Consider the following 23,431-nt stretch of genomic DNA (forward strand, 5'->3'; position numbering starts at 1 on the left):
GAATTTATATTTTAAATGGAGAATTTTATGCCCCCATCGACACAATTTATATCATTTATGGAGATGGGCTTCCGACCATGCCTGACAAGGCCAACTCTGGCTGAGAGGGATACATTCCAACAGAAATACTGATATACTCAGTAAAAATTTTCTCCCCACTCGGGAATCAAACTTGGGTCTTTTGCATGTGACAGTGAAGCACTAAACCGCTACACCACAGATGAAACAAACAATCCCATTGATCAAACTTACAATAAAGTTCAAAATGGCCGCCCTCTGGAATCTCTTGAGCCAGGGTGGTTCCCCACTGAGCATGTGCACCAGCACACACACGGCTGCCCACAGGTCTGAGGGGAACCCGTGGCCTTCCATGGAAGCCTTTTCTGGGCTCCAATGGGTGGGGCTCCCAACTGGAGACTTGTTCTTCAGCTCCTTTGGGTCATGCAGCCTTCGGGACACTCCAAAGTCAGTGACGGCAATGAAGGGAGAGTCTCTCCGCAGCAGAATATTGTCAGCTGAGAGAAAGAGGAAGTTTTGTTTTATTTCACTTAACAAAACTTGTTTAAATTCAAGGCATTCCTTATTCCTTCACAACCAAGATGACTTTTCTTCCCCTCCAACTTTTGAAAATAAGCCAGCCATACTTTTGTAATAATAGAAAAACAAAGACTGAGTGCAAAACTGAACAAGTGTCATCTAAGACAAACAGCCTCATTAGAATGTACCCTTAAAAATGTATATGACGCATTTCTAAATAAAAAAAACAAAAACCCAGAGAATACAGTCCATGCCGGCTTTAAGCACGATCATCGGGAGAAAGCTTAAGCGTGCTTAAAGCCGAAGCGTGCTTAAGTGCGAAGTAGACATAATCCAGAGATTTTCATGTAGAAAATTCCCCGTGCTATTTCCCTTTGTTTGTAAGTAGGCCTATAGCAGTCCCGCAAAAGTGTGCACTGTTATTTAGACACCTGCCATGGTAGTTTTTGTTAGCTTGTTTGTTTTTGTTTTGTGGTCGAATGGGAAATGAAAACTTAATTTAGACGGCCAGTCACGATACAGCACACTAGGCCTACTGTAACACATTGCCTGTACGTACCGCTGCCCGCTGTGCTACTCATACCACCGCCTTCATCCCACCTCGCGCCTGATACACAATCAGGATTAATGGATAGCGAGGGTCAAAGGTGAAATCGCAGCCAGTCTCCCTTTCTCGTCTCCCCGACTCTCTTTGTACTTTTTTTGGTCGTGTGTAGCTTTGCCCTAGGCCAAGGCTAGATCCTATGTCCGCGCGTGCGCGGCTGTGTTCATCTCTCTGCCTTCCTCTCCGCCCGTGTGAGTGTGCGTGTCCATCACTTACGTTCTTTGTTTTTCTCTTGACACACTCCACTGCTGCGGGGTAAACTGTGTTCGAACTTTGATGGGTCATCATGAAAATATTGACTGTCTTGTAAATGAAGCGTGCTTGAAGCCGAAGTTACCGTGCTTAAAGGCGTGTAATTTATATAGCAAAAATTCGGTAAGAGCCGTTTAGCGTGCTTGAGTCCGAAACGTGCTTAAGGCCGGCGTGCTTAAAGCCGGCACGGATTGTACAAAACTTCAAGCGACAATGATGCTGTGCAAGGGACATGGGTTCTGAATGTGTGACAATCCTGAAAAATGTAGGACCATTTGGCATTGCCTTCAAGCTCACCTTTGATGTCCTCATGAAGCATATTCTTGGATTGCAGGTATGCCAGCACCTGGAGCAACTGCTGAAAATACGTGATGGCTGTCCAGTGGCTCAGCCGGCGGCCGAGAAGCTTCTGCTCTCTAATGCATGACTCGAGGCTACCACCTGGGATGAGATCAGTGGTGAATTAGATCACAGCTATCAGTTGGGTAGTAGTTTACAGACTGTTAGCTCTACATTTCACCATAGGATAAAACTAACACAATAAAAAAAAGTAGAAGGAGCAGACCATATCAGAAAGCACACCAAACCCTATTGTTGAATAATATGTTACACTTAACATGAAAGATAACATATGATACGACAAGATAAGATAAAATACAATAAAAGTAGATAATATGACTGAAAAATTTTCATGGATGCTAACAGCACACAGACCTAATGCACTCAAATAACACACACATTCCCGACTGTACTGAACCAATATGGCTAGGCAGAAATTATTCCACTTAATGATAAAAAATATAAACAATTTCAGAAGTAAACAGTTACTAGCTATTATTGGCAAATAAGTTGACGTATAGCCTCCAGGAACACATAGCTATATACTTCAGCACATTGTACGTGTCGGATGTTGTCACATTTGTATGACCCTTACCATCAATAAACTCGGAGAAAATGTAGACTTTAACACCATGTCGGATAGCGCCAAACATTCGAACCACATACGGATGGTGTACCTCTGAAGACAGCCTCAACTCCTCTTCTTCATACCGCAGCAGGTGGACCTGAGTGTGAGAGTCATGTTCTTTTGAGTTACACTAAGGTCAGTGAAACGTTGAGTTACACTGAGGTCATTGACACGTTCAGTTACACTGAGGTCATTGACACGTTCAGTTACACTGAGGTCATTGACACGTTCAGTTACACTAAGGTCATTGACATGTTGAGTTACACTAAGGTCATTGACACGTTGAGTTACACTTAGGTCATTGACACGATAACGGTCATACTGTGTTATGTAACAATAAGACAGACAGAAACAATGGCGGGACATCTTTTGCTGCTTCCAGCAACCTCCAGATGGATCTGAAAGCCTGCTATGAGCAGGAAAACCAAAACCATAATAGCTCCACACCTGCCCTCTTCCCAAAAAGCTGGCTGACAAACGTAATTTAAGGTCACTAACCAGGTTAGGTTATACTCCTTTTCTGGTGACAAACTCATTGAAAAAACACCACTTGAGTCTGTGTTAAAGACTTGTATGTAAACACAATAAACCTAAGACAAACATACAATTGTGAAACAGAAAAGAACTTGGACCCGCTTGGCACGCTCCAATCATGGGTATAAAAAAACTAATTCAGAAAAAAAAAATGATTTGTATATAATACCGTAGGCAAGTAACTTTCTTTCTGACTTGCCCACTGCTCATTGGACATGTAATAAGGAGGAAAAATTATGATTATGAAATTTAGAAAGCAAACTGACAACATTTTCAAGAACCCTGAAAAATGTGAGCCCACATAAGTAAGTAAATGCACCTAGACCACTACAACATACAAAACAGTCATCTAAACTCACCTTCTTACAACAAAATTTAAACTTTGTCTTGAGGTCAATAGCAAGGTGGCATTTTCCTGACATTCCATTTCCTAGATGAGCAACTCGTTCCCATTGTTGGTGTTTCTGGTAGCGAGTGCGCAAGATGTGGAACTTGTCCTGTCATGGGAAGAGAGAGATGAGTCACTTTTACTCTTTATGTCTTATCTTGGGTCAAGAAATGATGTGCACCCAGCTTAATCTGCACCATACTATGAATTCTAAGGAGTCATTGTTTTTTTTTGTCATCAAAAATTTGCTTTAGGTACAGAAAATATGGTTTGAGTTAAAAAAACCTTTTTGTGTAAATGAGAAGTATATCAACTTGATAACAGTTACTTAGTGTTAAGAAAAAGAAAGACAGACAGACAGATAAAAACACAAAAAAATATTGTAAAACATTACATATGTAAATCCACTGAGAAAAAAAGGAAAACTATGACACCCAAATCTCACCAAACACTGAAACTCACTTTGTGTTCTGCCAAGATCACTCCCTCTTCTCGCAGCTGGTAAGGGCAGATGCCGGTCTGCTCACACTCCTCGCGCTTCTTCTCGAAAAACCTGTGTGAGCAAGAGAGTCAAGGTCTACAACCAAGAACACAACAAAACATGACACTGATCCACTGCAAAATTTTTTAAATTTTTGTATAAATATCATACTACATGTGAAAGTTCTGAACAACCTAGCAGCTGAGAAGGTATGGCTCCAACGTCTCGATCAACACAGGAAGATTATTCAGTTCAGTGCCAGACTTCCGACTTTATCATCCATCATTACACGGAGCCGAGATAATAAACACCAATTGGAGGTTTGAACCATGGTCACCTGGACCACAATACATTATGACACTAACAGAGCCACTGCTACTTTCAAGATTGTGGAAAAACAGCAAATATGTTCTAGAGGTGTAATTATGTTCGGTCAGCATGAAAAAATTTTTCATTCATTTCACATAGAACAAGTTACAGTTATAGTAACTGGAAAGTACAAAGAGCTGACCTTACTCGAGCACCCAGTGACTGCCAGCAACATAAACCCCTTGACAAGTTTAAAGAAACATATCTCTCATTTTTCTTAAAATCACATTGTAGTGCCTTACTCATACTATGAATATCCAAAAGATCATGCAAATACAAAAACAATTACTGCACAATCCAGAGAATGAAGCACTGCAAAGATTCAAGAACAGCATCAACAACATAATCAAAACAATTTTACCAGCACTTGGTAAAAGTAATGAACTGAAACAGCTTATTTGTAAGACGTAATGATATACTTACGCAGCGACAATACGGAGTTGTGATAGATGACCAAAGACAACCTCTCCAACCCCTGGGACTCCTTTACGCCGATTCCACAAGGACATGAACTGCTCCTCATCATGCACGCGACCAATAGGCATGCTCTCTATGCGGTTTGTAACACCATATGTCGGCTGAGTCTCATAAGGGTCATCTCCCTATTAAACACAATAATTACATGGGAGAAACATATATACTACTGTTCTCTTTTCAGTGTTACTACTACGACTACTGCTACTCACACTTTTATTAATACATCACAACTCTTGCAACTACCAAAACCCTATCTCCTATAATGCAGTGGAACTGTGAGGTTAAATGACTGAAAGTTACAAAGGAGGAGTTGTATACCAAAATAAGTTTGCAAGAGGTTGCTTTAAAATCTTCATTCAGTAAAGAAGACATCTATACAGTTCCAACTGCCCATCTTGTGGGTCCTTTAAACAGGCTTCAGAACATCCTTTTTCATACATATAGTCCTTCATACAAATGCACTCTAAGAATATATGCACGCTCCTATTACATACAATAAGTATCACCTAGCATTATTCTCTCTGATGTTTTTCCATGCACATATTGTCAGTTTTAGAAAGTATGGCAAAAGTTGAATAATTAGAGATGGTTAATGCTCTGAAGGCCACTTTTGATAAACGTAAGTTATTTCTCATACATTTTCCCTGATAATTTAATCTTTGTGGTGAAAGTTAAGTCATTCAGTAAGTCCTCTGAACTATCAGATTCATCAAATAGGATAATAATCATCTTCATGAAGCTGACTTTTGTACATTTCAAAGTCAGTACGATTGATTTTCATGAACAGATATTTTGCTTTTCACTGCAGATAAAACAAATAGTATTGCTGGAAAGAATAGTCTACATACAGTAGTCTCCGCCTAAGATCCCGGTGCTCAGGAGCAAGGAAATGTGGGATCTTAGGCGAACCGGGATCTTAACCGGCGAACCCAGGGAAGAATCTATGGTGACCCATGCTAAAGCTCACAATCGATAAAATGGTCTCCCTTCACTCTAAAATGAACTGACGTGACCGCTAGGTGGGTTTATGACGTATGGCGAGCAAAGAGTGGTTAACCTTGATAACCTATCACAGTGTATAGTGGGATGAGACATGCCATTTTCACTTATTATCCTATCATGAGTCTCAAATTTTACGCTTATCCAGTTGCCCCTCCCCCTTACCTGTCGAAAATTTATAGCTTTCCATCTCTGACTGAGGCCCCCCCTCCCCCCCCCCCCCAGTCTGTCTCGCAAATTCGGGAGTAGAGACAACTTCTGCAATGGTCAGGGAAGAGTTCACAGTTCAATGTGATCCCACCTGGAGCAAACGTGTAGGCCCTACCCACCCTGCGAGAAATGTAAGTTTAGGGGGAGAGCTCAGGTGTGAGTGCGATGTTCAGGGAAAACAAACGTGTCGGTCAGTTCACACCCCGGTGTGATCCCGTCTGTGGCAAACATTGTATCGCTTCATTGAGTTTTTCCAACATGTATGTGATCACATTCAGTATAGCGGCTGATCTTTGACATGACGGACAGTTTATTGATCTCAACTTTTCAGTCTTGGTTGATCGGCCGTCCCGCCCGCGTTTTTGTTCTGCAAATTATGATCTGAAATGCGGGATCTTAGCCGAATGTAGACCTTCAGAGTGAATCAGAGCGGGATCTTAGGGGTGACTTTTGTATACTAAAAATTCTGTTTTCTTAAAACAGCGAGATCTTAAGCGAACCGGGATCGTAAGCGGTGGGATCTTAGGCGGAGACTACTGCACTAGTTAAACTGAAAATATAAGCTGTATCTTTTCAAAATTAAATATTTGCATTCATTATCTTAACATTAAGTAGGCCTACTACTGAGGAAAAAATACCCAACACTTTTCACAGGAAAGGCAACAAAACAACAAAAATAATTACCTTTGCAAAGCGGCTGTATATAAGTTGAGCAATATCATCTTTGGGCTCTACAATGAAAAAAAAATTTGTTCAATTTTAGCAAAAGTTTGGCAACCTGTTCTGCACAAAAGACCAATGGTTGAGACTGAGAAATGAAAATTGCTAAAAGCCTGACTTAAAATCCTTTGTTTCTTTAAACCCGAGTTATTTTCAAATAGAAAGAAATAAACTGGACATTTTTGTACATTAAAGCTACTTTCATACTATAAATTGATTGACTAAAAAATCAATGAAAACTTTGTAAGTTTTCACAGGGCTATTTCATTGATAAATTCTGAAACAGACAAGCTAAATTAATCTCCAGTAGAGTGTGCACTTGCCAATCTAGAAAGGTCTACATAATTGAAAAGGTTATTAAAAAAATCTAACCAACCAATAAACATGCATATGAAAAGAAACGAGCAAAAAATACTTCTGTCAGTAACGCAATATAAAAGATATGGTTAGGTTCCACTTATTATATCCAACTTTCATCTTATCTTTTATCATTATCAATACTATAGCGCAAATAATATCAAATAACAGAAACAGAAGGTCCTTATTGCGTACCCAATTCTTCTTTCTGGGAAAAGAGATTACTGAAGTCTGTTGGGAGTCCCATGGATAATATTAAAAATACAAAAGAACAGATAGTGGAAATTGCTTATCCTGAGCTTCGAGCCTTTGAGCAACAACCAGTACTAAGTTAACAATGAAAATCATATATGATATAACCCAGAAAGGCAAACGAGTGATGTCCGGGGAGAAAGTAAAATGCTAATTCATTTCGGAACTGGTATCAACCGAAAACAGTCTGAACACAATGGTCGACAATATACAAATACCTCAAAAATTGAACAGTGAAAATTCTAATCGCTTTATTCTTTAAATGTTTTGTTTCGAGTGTACTATAGCACCAAAAGTTTATGATTTTTTGTCTATGACCTACAAATACCTGATGCCTCGCCTGTTTCTTCTGGGATGGGCTGAGGGATGACGGCCGCTCTACGCTGACTCGACTTCCGTGACAGCGGTGTTTTGTGCACCTCTGGCTCTTTCTGTTCCGGCCCAGAACTTAAGGCAGACCCTACAGCTCGACTCAGCGGACCAGTAGCAGGTACCACAGGGCTAGCAGGCATCACCGCCATGGCGCCCATGTGATCTGGTGTCTGACTTAATGATGATGCCCCTGATGGGTGAAAGTCTCTCTGAGAGCCACTGATCACAAGTGCTGAGTGGAGTGCTGGAGAGGACAACCGAAACAAAATTGTTAGAAGGGTCACTGAAGCTAACAAAATTGTTTACACTTATATGGGCCAGATTTAAAAAATTTTATTTTCGTCCAATGCCTGTTGCTAGCTACACTGAAAAATAACATTAAATTATATGATATTAGTTACATCCCATTCACCGAATGAATAGTAAGAAGTTAAGAGTAACATAAAAATAAAGGTTACATACATGTATTTTACATAAATTATATTACTTGTGAGTAGCTATCAACAACACCTTTTTTTCCTCATACTTTTCTCCAGGTCCACACTTCATTTTCAAACTGTGAAAGAATTTTAACGACAAGAGATACATTCTGAATCCTGTGCATACAATAAGTGTTGAGTCATCATCAACAAACCGTACCTGCTGAGGTGAAGCTATAGCTAGGTAGATGTTCCAGTTCGCCAGGTTCCTCAGCGGGAGAAGTGACAAGGTTTCCACCCAGGGACAGTGAGGTGTTGCTGGAGGTTGGAGGACCTGTGCTGGACCCATCTTCCCGGTGATCCAGCTCACTCATCCCTGTGGCGCCCACTGCTGGCTCAGCCGGTGAACTACCCAGAACTTTGGCACAATACTTTTTCACCTGTAATGGACAAGAAAGTCAAGATGCTAAAATAGACAATTGTGCAAAAAAAGAATAGTGAAAGGAAAATTTTTTAAACTTTAAATAGTAAAAAATGCAAATTGTGGAGTAAAAACAGTGCACTCTTCATAAACCCTGTACATCTCAACATTTTGTGGAAGGGAAAGATCCTCAACCTTTCTTACACACCTACAGATCCTTTCAACTTTTGACTTAAGTATTTGAAAGTGAAAAGAACATTTATAAAAAATATATTATGCTCTTTATACGAATGAGTTGTCACAGCATGCTAGTTTGACACTACTATACCTTGACTCTGAGTCGATCTGCATTGCTGTGTAACTTCTCCCACTTCCAGTCTGAACTCTTGCAGATCTTGTAGCAGAGATCAGAACTGGATATGCGTGACTTCTTCCTGTTGGCCTGGATGCAGAGTTGAGCATGCCACATGATGAGGTGAAAAGCTTGGGAACACTGGTTGCACTGCCCAGCGCGACACGAGCATTCTGTATCTGCCATGTGCGTGAGCAGACCAGACAGGACGATGCAAAGACAGCAGCCCATGCCCCCTGAGCCTGCATCCAACTCTCTGGGAGACAGGTTTGACAGCTGGTGGAGGTTCTCACTCAGACAGACGTTAAATTGATCACCAACCTCTGGCGCTACATTCACCGGTGGGCCTGAAGTCTGAAGGAGAAATATGTTTTGTTTGTTTGAGACAAAAAGACGATCATCAATACAATTATGGTTATAAAATGTCTGACTTTTTGTATGTAAGACAGCAATGCTCTTCTAAATAAACATAAGATATTTTGAAGAAGTAGTTATTTGCCTATTTGAGAGAACAAAGAAGAGGGAAGAAGGAAGGAAGGAAAAATTAGACAATACACAACAATGACTAAAAAAGGTGTATGTCTGACTAAGATGGTGCACACAACAACTTCCTAGAAAGAATTTTTATAAACTATGAAAAACAACAACATTGGCAATAATAATATTATGTTCTCTTGAATGTATCTTACAGCACCAGAGACCTTTACCAGTACAGTCTCACAGCAGTGTTCATTAAACTGATTCAGAATTTGCCAGCTCTTAAATACTGCTTCCAACAGCTGAAGCTGAAAAGTAAGGAAAATTCTACGGGGGCTCTGGGGGTGAAACCCCCGAAGAAATTGAAATTTAGTGCTTTTAGAGCACAGCGGATAAAATACCGTCCAGACCGCTCACTTAGTTTTCCTTCCCCAGTTCCTCCCCGACCATCCTCACCACCCTGCCCGCCCCGCCCGACAGCCCAGCGCGTAGTCATAAATCACTTGTCAGAGGGGTTAATTGGGGTGACCGCAGCGTCACTCCTCCTGTGCCGGGGCAGTAGTAAATATGGCGTTTTAGTGCGAATTGAAAGTCTCCTAACTCTGAAACTATAAATGCTACAAGGCCGATTGAGATTTCATTGTAACATGCTATGTTTGACCTGTAGGCCGGTATAACTTGTTTTCTTGTAAGTCCGATTATATCAGTTTTACAAGGGATTTAAGTAAGTCTGTGATTTTCAAACTGGCATCTTCAATGTTTAGAACTTTTTCAGTTTGGATTTAGATATATCAATCCGGCCCCCAACGATTTAAACAGAAATTCATGTATCAACTGTGGGGACAATTTTCATTTACATGTGCAAGTTTCAAATGCACGAAGTTATTCTATGATTTTCTGTGATTTTTTAAAAATACCAACCCACCACTCTGAACATTCATCCTTGCTGTTTTTAGTTTTCTTGCCTCTACTACATCTGAATTTCGTTGTCAATTTTAACAATATTTTTGTCATGGAGAGCCACACTCAACATGATCATATGGTGGGCATTGTGCTCAAACATCATCGCCTTCTTGAGGAGGCTGCACATGATATAGATGTATAGCTGGCCCATCAATCTATGGAGAATTGCACGCCTGGAATAGGACAAAATGTGCATATCTACGGCAAAAAATGAAGGGAGTGCTTATTTAGGCCACATATGGCCTAAATAAGGTAAGGGAGGGGGGTTTAGCTTATTTAGGCCACACATGCTCAAACTACCCTTTTCAGGCAACTGAGTTCATTCCACTTTCATAATGGTGCACCTTTCTCATTTAGTATGGTTTTGCCTCAGTGTACAACTTATAAATCATAACCATAATGAATATTGTAAAGAACAAAGCACAATACGCAAAATTTTGCTCAATTCCAATGGTTTGAATGAGGGCCGGATTTTTCCTTCATGGAGGGGCAAAAGCTAGGCTACCATTTTGGCACATTTTGGTCAAGTGAAAAGGTCAAATCCTCCGAATGGACTTCCGGGTTAAATTTGGGGTTTAAAAAGTGTGTATACTACGTGGCTGAGTCAAAGTTACACTATCTTTGCCTGAGTGACACTCTCTCGTACTGTCTCGTAGTAGTACATGTAGGCTAGTAGGCCTAGTAGTAGTAGTAGCAAAGATCGTGTAGAGAATGTTTGGTAGTAGATTCTATCTAGTAGGCAGTTTAGTGAACGTGCTCGCGGCAGGGCGAATCGGCCTCGATAAGCCCCGTAGACTTTTGTGATCGGCCACGAAGCCTTGTGTTTTGATGGGTCTAGATCTAGATCTAGATCTAAACAACTCAGTGCTATTCGCACTGCCACATCCGACAGGCCTAGATCTACATCTTTTTAAAAGGAAAAGAAAGATCATCAAAATGGTTGAATTCGCGTGAAAATCGATTAGGTAGAACTAGAACTATTAAAACTTGCTTCTGAAAACAAGGCAATTTTTATACGAAGGCCATTTTTATAACTCGATGAAATAAAAACTACTGACTGTGTACTGTGTTATTCTGTATAAAAATAAATTATGAAACTTCAGGACGTAGATCTATTATTATTTACCAGCATCTTTTGACGCCTGAGCTGTAGAGGTTGAAGTTTTCACAACACTAATAGATCTAGTAATAGGGTTAGGTAATACGGCTTTCCGTAAAAAATGCATAGATCTACAAAAGCCGACCACCGAATCGACCGGGTGCCTCGGTCTCCCCTGCACTCTGATTCAATATTTAAAAAAAAATGCTAATCAATGAAAATTGCAAATTGATAATAATAGTATAGTCCTGTAGAGGATAGGTGGACTCCGGGGTCTGCATAGCGAAATACTAGGTTTTAGGATGTGGACCCCGGAGTCACCGTAGTGAAATAAGGTTTGGTTTAAGTAAGGATTGGTACTAGGTTTTAGGACAGGTGGACCCTGGGGTCACCGCAGTGAAATAAGTAGGTTTCTTTAAAGATTGGTGGAACCCGGAGTCACCATAGCCATAGAGGATTAAGAAGGTTTAATTAAGGATTGGTGGACCCCCGGGACACCTTGATTAAACCTACTTATTTTACTACGGTGACCGCAGGATCCACCTATTCTATAACCTAACTAGTGTTTCGTTAGGTAGACCCTGGGGTCCACCTTAAACCTACCTATTTCACTACGTTGACTCCAGGGTCCACCAATCCTTAAAATTAAACCTAGATCTATCTACATGTACTTATTTCACTACATTGACCCCAGGGTCCACCAATCCTTAATTAAACCTAGATCTACTGATTTCACTACATTGACCCTGTGTTCCTCCAATCCTTAATTAAACCTATATATCTACTTATAATTTCACTACTTTGACCACGGGCTCCGCCAGTCCTATTATAAAATAAACTTAGATCTACTTATTTCATTATGTTGACCCCGGGGTCCACCGATCCTTAGTTAAACCTAGATCTACTTATTTCACTACGCTGACTCCGGGGTTCACATCCTAAAACCTAACATTTTGTTAGGTAGACCCTGGGGTCCACCTATCCTTTTGGCTAGATAGACCCCGTAGTCCGCCTATCCACTTTCTTGATAATAACTGTAAACAATACATGCCAGTTGTCATTTATAGTGAAGAAAAATGAGGGGAAAAAAATATAATTAGGTAGACTTTAATTTGTCCAAAAAATTGCAAGTGCAAAATAATTTTGTTATTTTCTGGTCACCTTTCCAAGGACCTTAAATTGATTCTACATCACATGTCATGTACGATACGGCTGTGAAGGAAAATGGATGTGAAAAGTTTTAAAGAAATAATAATGTAACTTCTAAAGAAAACAATGCTTTACATTGGTTTGGTTATTTTGACTACATATGTGGCCTAAATAAGGTAAGGGAGGGGGGTTTAGCTTATTCAGGCCACATGTGTGGCCTAAATAAGGTAAGGGAGGGGGGTTTAGCTTATTTAGGCCACCTGTGGCCCAAATAAGGTAAGGGAGGGGGGTTTAGCTTATTTAGGCCATATGTGGCCTAAATAAGGTCACCCAAAAATGAAAGAGGGCTGGAAAAAAACGAGGACATTCAATTGTTACAGGGCTGTCAGATTTTGTCGGATAATCCACGAGAAGCAGAGAGATTTGAGAGGAAGGGTTCTAGTGTACATGATCAGCTGTCAGAGTTAGAGTTTGGGGAGCTTATTCCAAGGTCAAGTCCTGCCTGCTCTGAATTTGATAACATCCTCAAACAACACAACCTCACACCACAGGCCTACCACAGCCGTTCATTTATAGGAAGCCACTGCCAAAAATACATCACAGCCCATGTGTACAGACAGCTAGCATCATTTTTAGCAAAAGGAACAGTTGCATGTACACGAAATCAAAGCATAATAGACACCGCATTAATTGTTCTGAGAGAGAAATTTGTTCACGTAAAAGACACCTTCAAAGATATCCACACAGTAATTGCACATGGAAAGCCAATCACTTTAGAGAGAATACCACATATTCAGTCATGCATCACACGATATATGTCTTTATACAGAAACATATTTGGCAAATAAAAGGTCTTGAGTCGATAGTGCCGTAAAACACGTGCTACTCAATCAAAATCGATCAAAAGAAAAGGTCATCCCCAAACAACACATCCTTGAGAAACACTGCGTTCCTTGGATACAAAAATGTGGGTTTGGAATGGCCTTCCATTGTGAGCAAGGGGGTGATCTCATTCATGCAACCGTGGCCTAACAGACAAAGAAAAACATGTCAAAACAATCATGCAGTCACAACACGTCCAACCCACCCTGAGCTACTCTGTCGTGTGCACCACCCATCAAAAGACGAAAGCTTACAGCGGAAAAATTAGATAATTCCTCCAGTCCAGCAATATTGTGTTCTTTTTGTATTTTGTGTTTAGGTTGTGTTTTCATAAGTGTATCGGCAAGAAAAGATCTGTTCTGTAGTTACATGTATCGTGGATATCGCTATGAAAAAACAAGGTCGCAAAGCAAGAGTATTGCAAAAATCAACTTCAAACCTGAATAATTACGGATCCAGAAACTTCGTGCATATGCCCCTTTGTCAGTACAAATTTCATTATGTTCTCAGTCCTGTGTGCAAATTTGATTGAATTCGTTGGGGGCAATCATATTTAAATCGATGTTTATAATTGATTACCCATGACACATTTATCAAATTAAGTCCCCTTTTTGAGAACTTCACAGCTTTTAAGTGTAATGTACCATGTTCTTCCGATTTCTTCATTTTCTTCCTTAATATGTTGAATATTTACGTGGTCTTTATTAAAATATTCATCTTACATTAGCTTTGGCTCACTGTGCTGGTAAACTTTGCAAAAAATACAAGAGCGCTGCCGGTGTTCGGCTGATTAGGGAAATCCCCGGCGGCGCAGGTAAATGACCCCGTGACCTGGGGAAGCGCGGGCTTGCTTGCCTCGCGCCAGCCAAAACTAAATGGGCGCTCTATAACCGCTGTGAGAGGGTTGAAATTGGCATTTTGGAGCCTGTTTGAAGAGATTGCCAACAACTCATCACCTACTTTATCACCAAAAATTTGTCTTGTTTGATTTCTACAACTACAAATCTTTCCATTGCTGGCAATGTATAAAAGCAGGTTCCCCTTGCCATTGCGAAGTCACTATAAGTCATAACTTAATTAATTTGTCATCCCACCATTGCCAGAAGGCAAATCTGGGAATAATGAATAGATATGTACCTTGACGATGGAGTAAAGAGTTACCCAGTGTATACTGTAATTTTCCATTTTCACGTTTGAATCACAACCCACGAACACCACTTCGAATCATTCTTGATATGAGTAGTTTTAGCATAAATTTCTTTCATCATGGCCCTTCCCATGCTCCGGTAAAATCATCGCACTGACAATTTCTCTAGATCTAGACAAATTCGCCAAAAAAGTTGCTTTCTGACAGTGATTTTCTGTCTAAAATCACAAGTCAGTTTACTTGATCAACGCGCAGATTTTCCAGCTGCGGCAACAATCCGAAGATAGACAGAAAAAACGAGTGAAAGAAAGAAAGGAGGAAATTGGCACACAAAGTTTGTTAGAATGGCTAGCCAGATGTTGATCAATTTGCGGCTAAAAATGTATTGCCGACCAACCTGCAATAAATGCAAAGCAGGATAATGGGTGATTGCATGAAATGTGAAATCTGGCAAGTTCCCACAATAACTTATTGCCGAGAGAATTACTGTGTATATCCGCAACCAAGACATAGGCCTATAGAAGACAAAACGAGGGCAAGTATGGATCCTCTGCCACGGAATTTCCGTAGCCCTGTGCTATTGCACTTTTTTACGGGTGATAATGATTGGGGAGCAAGTACAAAACTGTCAGAAAGTATTGATTTCCGTAAAAATACAGAAGATTGGAAGCACTGCTTATAATTAGAACTACATATGGCATTTTCAGTAGAATCTGCAGTCAGTGTCAACCATATTTCTCCATTACAAACTGTTCTCAGTTCAAATTTTACAATATTTTTAAAAGGTGCCATATCTCCTTTCAAAGGTTATGTCTAGTTGTAAGAACTGATCCTACACTGAGAATTACACATTAAAATCTAAATTAGTTTCATTACTGCACCTGCAAGATTAGTTTCACCTTTAATTAGAAGCTTTTAGCAAGGATGAAAATGTCAAATGACAACATAAGGAAACGTACCGCCATTCCAATGACATCACAGATATGGTCAATGGACATCGCAGTGTGCTCCACTGAATGCTCTTCCTCACCCTCTTCAGTTAAAAGACCTGGTGGCCTATCTGCTGCTTCCTGCTCACCAGGGGACGGGCTTTGAGCCATGGCTTCCCTAATCTCATGGGCAGCTCTTGACCTCTCATCACCACCAGAAGGCTGGCCCCTCAACGCAGGGTCTGGAACATTATCCAGTCTGGGAACATTTCTCCCCTCTGGATCCTTTTTGCCCTTGCTCTTATCATCTTCCTCATCATCTCCACCATTATCATCATCGTCTCCATCATCTGGGTTGCCCTGATCCCTTTCGCCATTTCCACTGCCACCATCTTTATTGGGTCCATCTCCATCTCTCCCATTAGTATTGTGACCACCACTGTCTCTGCTGTTACTGTCTCCTCCCCAATCCTTATTTCCATTGCCATGCCCTCGTCCGTTTTGGCCACCAGAAATGTCCTTCTCCTCCTGATCAAATAGAAGTGAAACAATTGCTGTGATGCAAGGAACTCATTAAAATACAACACTAATTATTGTAAAGCTTACAAAATGAGCAGGACATTACAAAAGCTCTAACTGAATCTAAATCATAATCTGGAACATCAATTCCTCCTGTCTCTCAAATCAGGAGAGTTCCTCTAAAGTCAAAAGAGAGTATTTCCTAGCAGATACTAGACAGTAAAATAGCGCACGACTGTGGTGAAAGCACTGCACATTTTGAATGCATTGAATCAGCAGAGTTAAAAATATAATCTTGCTATTAACTGAAAGAAAGTTCAAGTTGCCGAAAAATATGTCCTGAAAACAACCACCAATGGCAACTTCCAAAGTTCTATGTCAAGATTAGCATGTTATACACTTGAAAGGAGGAATGGAAGAGGGCTTACATAAAATACATTTTTTTAAAGTCACAAAATTTGAATGGCTAGAATAAAAAACTCTTAAGACTTCATTTGATTAAAAGATGAATAGTGCGTTGTTTACACCTACTTAAAACAATAACAGAAACCCTTTCTTCTGTAAATACAGAAGGAAGAAAAAGAAGCAGATAGCACTAGAAGGCCCATCAACTAATGGCAGAAAATACAAAAGTCAAGAATGAAAAAACGCAAATGCTCATTCATGGCATTGATTTTCAGATTGTTTTTTCTGATGATTTTTTCCTATTCTTTTGACACAGTTTAGCTTGTGATCTATGAGTTGTGTAGCATCAAATGAAAAGATCTTTTCAAGCACTTTCATTTTAGAGTTTTAAATTACTTTAATTTTCATTACATAAACTTGTTATTTACCAGCAATGCAGTTTTATTGTCTGAAAGTGATATGTGTTTGTTCTCCAATTAACGTCATCTTTTTCTGCTCCCACAATTTTGGGTGTGGCATTTCCCTCACTTCCTCCCTAAAAGATACCATCTCTTTTTCAAACCACTAAAAGAAATGACATTAGTCATATGGAATAAGAACCAAACTAACTAGGGAACAAGATATCCAGAATTAAAAGAAATTATACTTATGAGCCCAAACGCTCAGAATACAATGAGAAATGAAGATATTTCATCCAAGAAACTACAATACAATGAGAATTAGACATTTTACCCGAGAACCTGATCCATGTCCGGATGTCCCACCATCCATACATCCCTCGTGATGGTCATTTGCACCGCCTCTCACTCTTACAAGCCGTAAAAATATTACAGGTTCCTTCAGTTCTTTTGGGCAGTCACCTGAAAAAAATTCATGAGTATTAACATCATCTGCTCTTGTTCGCTTTTCAAAATGATAATAACAAAGATATTAAAAAGACATTATATTTATATAGTACCTACTCCAAATCTCAAGTGCCTGAGAGGCTTATAATACAAAGTATGTGGCAGGCACTCTGAACTAATATCTGTACAGAAAAAGGCACAGGAAAACCTGTAAAAACATGAAACAAATAGCATAGCACTCAGCCTAGCCTAAGGGCACAATGTGTTAACAATAACAGCCAGTTCAGTTCAACAAACGCTTTTGTTGCAAGACAGACACTATATTATAATGTGCATGTCCAACGATACAGCCACATTTAAATACTAGTTTAAGTTAAATAACATGCTAATAGCACAAATGGGAAGGAGAAAAAAGAATTAGACCTAACCCTTACTGTAAGCTTAATATCACAAACAGCTAGTCATCACAAGGACATATTTACTACAACCCCATTGTTTTACTCCTTGCCCTTTCACCACTTCAGTGTGAATATGTATTATTCCCTCTCTTCCCAAAATCCATGAGCCTCTATTCAAACGACTAAGAATGGGGAAATCTGATGAAAGATCTGTTTCCATCCCAACACATGGGCACATGAACTTGTTTATAAATGGTTGTTTACATCTTACACACACAAACAAAAACACTCTTACCGTGAGAACAATCCAGCCACTTTAAATTTCTGTCCATCAATCCACCCTTTCGGTTCCTTCTTTTCCGTTTGCCGAATGCCAGCTGGTTGGCATCTGACTGGCGTTTTCGTCCCTTGTCTTTAAAATGCCTCCTGCGACTTTTGACCTTCTGTTTTCTTTGTCGATTCAAATGCCTACTTGTAACATGGTGCAAATTTTGCTTTATGTTTCTTGATTTCCTAGTTCTTTCACTTGGGGTTTTATCTTTCTTTTCATCCTGTCCGTTTCTATGTCCAGCGTATCTATGCTCTTCATACCCTGGAGAGACAGCTGAATCATGGGGATCAGAACTCAAACTGTCCTTCAAATCTCCAGTGTATTTCACTTTTCTAATGATAGAGCAATCATCAAATTCTCTCTCATCCTGCTCACTCTGCAGAAGTGAGAAAGTCTTGTTGATAAACTTAGAAATTTTAGCTCTGTCGACATAGTTGAGGGACGACAAGCAAACATCTGGGCAATCAAGAAGGGTATCCTCAGGCCCTTTACTTATGTTTATTTTCTTGAAGCAAGGATGGACTTGACTACTCTTACTTGAGAGACTGGTTAAAAACTGCACATGATTATTTGAGATAAAAGATTCACCAGTAGCAGAGAACTGGATGTTTACCTGAAATGTTGTGCAATGTTCCAAACTGAGGGAGAGACCATTCCTTAACAAAGACCAGTTTGCTTCACTAATTACAGACTCCATCGAAGAGAAGTCCTCAAAACTTAGAAAGCCATCAGAAATGAAAAATCTGTCTTCCTGGGGTTGGATAGTTTCAGCAGATGGCATCTGTCTGTCAGTGAAAGCCTCAAACTCATGGGCAGTATCATCTGAGTTGCTCTCACTGATAGAACTTTTCGATTTTGCCATATCTTCAACAATGTTGGCAGATAAACTAATGGAAATGACTTGACTCTTCTCACCTTTCTCAGTCTCCAAGCTATCTCTGTATAGCTTTTCTTCTTTGTCAAATTCATCCATTTCTACTACATACTCTGTATCTCTCTCGCTTGCCAGGACAACTTTTTCCTTGTCATTCCAACAGCATTTTTCTTCAATCTCATCCCAACTTGCAACCTTCATAAATCTTTTTCCTGGATCTTCCGTCTCCAGTGTGTCTTTGGTATATTTATCAGTAATGTAGTCACCGCTGTGCTCCTTTTGCTCCTGCAACTGCCTCTCCTCATCCAAACTGCAGACGACCTGCTTGACATGTGTTGTCTCATCTGCATCCCCATCACATGACTTTATTAACCCCAAAACTTTATTGCTGTCCACTATGGCTGGGGGAGCAAATATCCCATTTCTGTCCAAAATGTTTGTAAGTTGCAAATCTTCTTTACTCCTCACGGCAGATGGGTATATAAGAATCCCATTCTCTTTCAAAGATGTTGAAGAGTCAGAACCCTTCAAGTTTTCTATGCTTAGAGGTTCCAGATCTGAGCTGCAGCTCGAAGTTAGATGTTTCAAAACTCTATAGCTACTCATATAGCTTTCAGGAGGTCCACTCTCATTCTTATTTATGTTCAGGGAATCAGAAACTTTGTGTTTGTCCCAGCTCAGAGGCTCAGAAAGTGTACAGCTATCCCTGCGGTTTGAAGGGTAAATGCCATCTACAATGTCAGGCATAGACAGGCATGTTGAATCCTCATCCACACTAGACCCATTCAGGAACAACTTATTTCTTTCTGAAATATCCTTGCGACTCACAGAGGTTTCCCTGAAAAACAAAAAAACAAACCAGCAACATGTTTACATACATTAACCAAAAGAATGAAAACCGTATGTTGTTTCAAAGTACATTTGAATCTGCTTTAACAGCCACTGATTCAAGATCTGTACAAACCATTATTTGCTACATCCCCCTTGAGTTTTTTCTACATTATGATAACACTGTCGAAAATGTCCACCTGTCTATGACAATCACTTACTTCCTCGACAATCGGTGGCTATATGGACAATTTTGACTGCAAGAACTTAGTGGGACCAGAGAATTACTTTGTGCTTAAGCAAATTTTGTGTAAAGTAGAGTGCTAATGAAAAGAGCAAAAAAAAAAAAAAGGGGGGGCGGCAACACCATTTTTACTGATCAGATCACATGCTTGGCCTTGTACCAATTTCTTAGTCATTACATGCACAGCGATGCCGATCTGTGTAAACTGAAAAAAGGGGAAACCTTATTTCCAACCTGATATGGACCTTTGACAGCACAGATTGAGGTACAAGGGAGGATAAAGCTGTTCGGTTCTTGTTTTTTCCATGTTACTACTCAGTTTCAGAGCAAAAGCAAATAACAAAACGCGGAACTGATAAAGCATAGCTGTACAATTTAAAGTTAAATTTAAAGTTAAAGGAAAAACAACAACAGATAAAGGTATCTTAGCTTATTGATCATGCATTCTGTAATTTGTATTAACAATGGTAGTCTACTGTGAAGGGAAAAAAAAAAAAAGAAAACGGGGGAAGAGTCAGCTGGAGGGTAGATGAAACGGCCCAAAATTCCTTCATGTTAACTAGAACTGAAGGAATATTTTTACTATGTCAAGGTCAGTTGCAATGCATAGAAAATAGAGGGAAAAAACATATCTGGAATCTTTTTGTGGTATCAGTGTCTTTAACCAAATGATTTTAACTCAACTGCCGGGCAGGCCCTCCCCACCCTAATCCTGTGTTTTCACTAATAGTCATTCATGAGGAGCATGGCACTCAGGGTACAGTTAGGTTAAATAACAAAAATTGTAAAGTGTTAAAATAGACAAACAGGCTATCAAGTCTAACTATGAAAAAGCCAGTAAGGAACAAGTGGATAAAAAAACACTCATCACTGTCTTATATGATAAAGACCAAATTTGTCCACTTCCGTGGCAATAGAAAACTAAAGGAATAACTATCACAACATACCAGATGTCTCCATTCCTTTTGTCTTTCAGATGCTTTTCCAGAGCATCAAGCTGGTTGCTCAGCAACTGACTCTTGTCTTTCTCTTTATTCTTCATAATGCTTCTAAAGCTCCACCTTTGAACATTGACGCTCAATTCCACTAGGGTGGAAAGTCACTCCTGGACTTTATGACCTGATGATGAACAAAGAAATGTTTGAAGAGTTTTAACATGATAATGATTCCTTAATGGGCAGACAGACACAAAATGAGACTTAGAAAAGAGGTTGGACCTACAGGAGGGGCCCTCTAGCCATCTGTAGTATAGAAAAAGATTAAATAAAAAAGATTTAAGAAGTAATACAAGCATATTAGATATCAGCCTACAAAAGTGTACATCATTTTCGAGGAGAGGCAATTTACTCTTTTTTTTTCCTTGGTGGTGAAGTTAGGGCGATAAAGAACCTTCAAACTGGCACAAAAAGTCATATTTTCTTGCGCATAGCATAATCCATTTTTTCATGTACAGTCAAACCTCCCCTTGTACCACCAGCCTAACATGCCAGGTTTTGTTAATGTACGAAAAGAATCCCCTAAATATAAACATAGTATTTACGCCTTTTACACCGTCATCCGCCAACTGTCTCAGTTGTATGGTCCTTATTAAACTACTGTAAATTTACCACCGTTGTACCGCCAGCGAACTGGCCGCTAGAACTGCACACACAGTACACACAAGGCTACATACGGCCAACGGCACATCCACTCACTGGTTGCTTAACAATATTCACACTTAAGTCCATAGGATACAATGTGTAATGTAGAAGTGAACAATTAAAATTAAAAATAAGCATAACTTTGTAGCGACAGGCAAATTTCTTCGGACACACAATGCAGAAAGAAGCATTGGACAAAATTGTAACAACAGGCAAGTTTGATGGAAAGAGAGGCAGACGCAGACAGAGGGAAAAGATACTGGACAAGGTAACAACATGGCTAGGAGCAGCAAGAACAACAGACACCATTGCTGCAACACTGGGCAGAGTGAAGTGGAGGTCCATGATCCCCCACGCCAGTCGGCAAGGCACCGGATGAAGATGACGATAACTTTGTAATTCAGCATCAAACTTCGCTCCGCGCATGATGCGGTGATTATGAAAATGCCAATATTTTTAGATCTAGGCCTTGGTCAATATCTATTTTTTAAAAAATTGGAATAAAATTTCAAATCGCCGGATATCAGAGGCGAATACCCGTTGGGCTTTTATTTTGCAATGACTCTCATTCAAATCTAAGTGACAGATCGAAAGGAGATAACGCATTACTTCATAGAGTGATTGGTGGTAAACAAGTTCCTTTGATGCTGTGTAGATGTGACTGCATGTATAAAAACAGAAGATAGGCCTATGTTCTCAAATGTTTAAAGTCTCAAGTGATTTTTGAGGACGATTACATTTACCTCTGATGGAAGACACACTTTCTCTTTTTTATAGGTGGGAAAATATTCCAAGATTCCCTACAAATAAGCCATTATAAAAAAAAAACATTTCAGAGAGTTGAAAAAGTATACTATTTCTAAAAAAAAAACCTTTCTGATTGAACCAGTCACAGCAGATGGCAACATCGATTTTTGACGGACACAGGTGTGCTCATTAAAGTTCTAAGTACAGTTTGTTGCTGGTACAACCTATTTCATGAAAATGAAACTATGACTCAAGTGTAAAAAATTCTCAAGTCAGCATATCCACTACCACAATATTATTGTCACCATAAACAGTACAGCATAAAACAACAGTAAATGAAACAGTACAGCATAAAACAACAATAAATGAAACAATACAGCATAAAACAACAACAAATGTTAATAGGCTTGCACTATGGCATGCTATGCTATGGCAAACAAAATTCGTCTGAAGAAATTCCCAGTCAAAAACACAGACACCTGTACAGCACTTGAAAAACACTGAATCTGTACAGCACTTGATCTATCGATCAAATTATAAAAAGTTGTAGACGACTCAAAGATGACAAAAATACCAAATTGTATTATATTTTCTCAAACCGATATCGGAATGAGGTATCAAATCAGATTATTTCATGGTGGGAATTCCCGATCTGACATTTACAGTGGCCCCAACTGCACCCGTTACTTCTTTGGTCTTTGGCGGAAGAGAATTGAGGCAAAGATCGTGTATGTATTAGAGAACCTTTGATTGAGGGGGGCACTCAATGCACCAGCACTTGTGCACTCCAAGACCTGGCGACAGTACAAAAACAGCACGTACGCCCATAATATATATAAATAATATATATATCACGCCTCCCCGTGTTTACAAGTGATTTCATCACTTGTGTCTGAAAGAAATAGTTTATTAAAAGCAGATTTTTCCCCTCTTCATTTTAAAGGAACAAATTTTTAAAAAATTAAAAAAAAGGGGGGGGGGGGGTAGAGAGAGGCCGAAGAAATTTTTCGTAGCAAAGGTAGTCGCATTGTACTGGAGCTTTGTAAGAAAGAGAAAAACCATGGATTAAGCGGAAACACGAATTTCGACGCATTCAATAAGTGGAAACCGTCTTCGCACATGACGTCATGGCAACTCAAATGTGGAAACTGAACGTGCGTAATGGGACAAGTACGTTGAGAGAGAGAGAGAGAGAGAGAGAGAGAGAGAGAGAGAGAGAGAGAGAGAGAGAGAGAGAGAGAGA

General features: G+C 39.7%; 1 protein-coding gene across 1 annotated transcript in view; it reads right to left on the reverse strand.

Annotated features, from left to right (window-relative positions):
* LOC101854452 overlaps positions 1–20,920 on the reverse strand; it is a gene marked incomplete at its 5' end in the record, with an annotated part of 34,885 nt that extends 13,965 nt beyond the window's left edge. Inside the window, 14 exon segments of the mRNA XM_013089050.1 lie at positions 253–515; positions 1,691–1,834; positions 2,328–2,457; positions 3,254–3,391; positions 3,745–3,835; positions 4,556–4,734; positions 6,503–6,549; positions 7,476–7,763; positions 8,159–8,378; positions 8,688–9,065; positions 15,388–15,885; positions 17,014–17,141; positions 17,820–19,567; positions 20,749–20,920. Coding sequence (XP_012944504.1) covers positions 253–515; positions 1,691–1,834; positions 2,328–2,457; positions 3,254–3,391; positions 3,745–3,835; positions 4,556–4,734; positions 6,503–6,549; positions 7,476–7,763; positions 8,159–8,378; positions 8,688–9,065; positions 15,388–15,885; positions 17,014–17,141; positions 17,820–19,567; positions 20,749–20,843 — 4,347 coding nt within the window.
* Between the last annotated feature and the right edge of the window lie 2,511 nt (positions 20,921–23,431).

Source organism: Aplysia californica, unplaced genomic scaffold (assembly GCF_000002075.1).
Source record: "Aplysia californica isolate F4 #8 unplaced genomic scaffold, AplCal3.0 scaffold00865, whole genome shotgun sequence".
NCBI lineage: Eukaryota > Metazoa > Mollusca > Gastropoda > Aplysiida > Aplysiidae > Aplysia > Aplysia californica.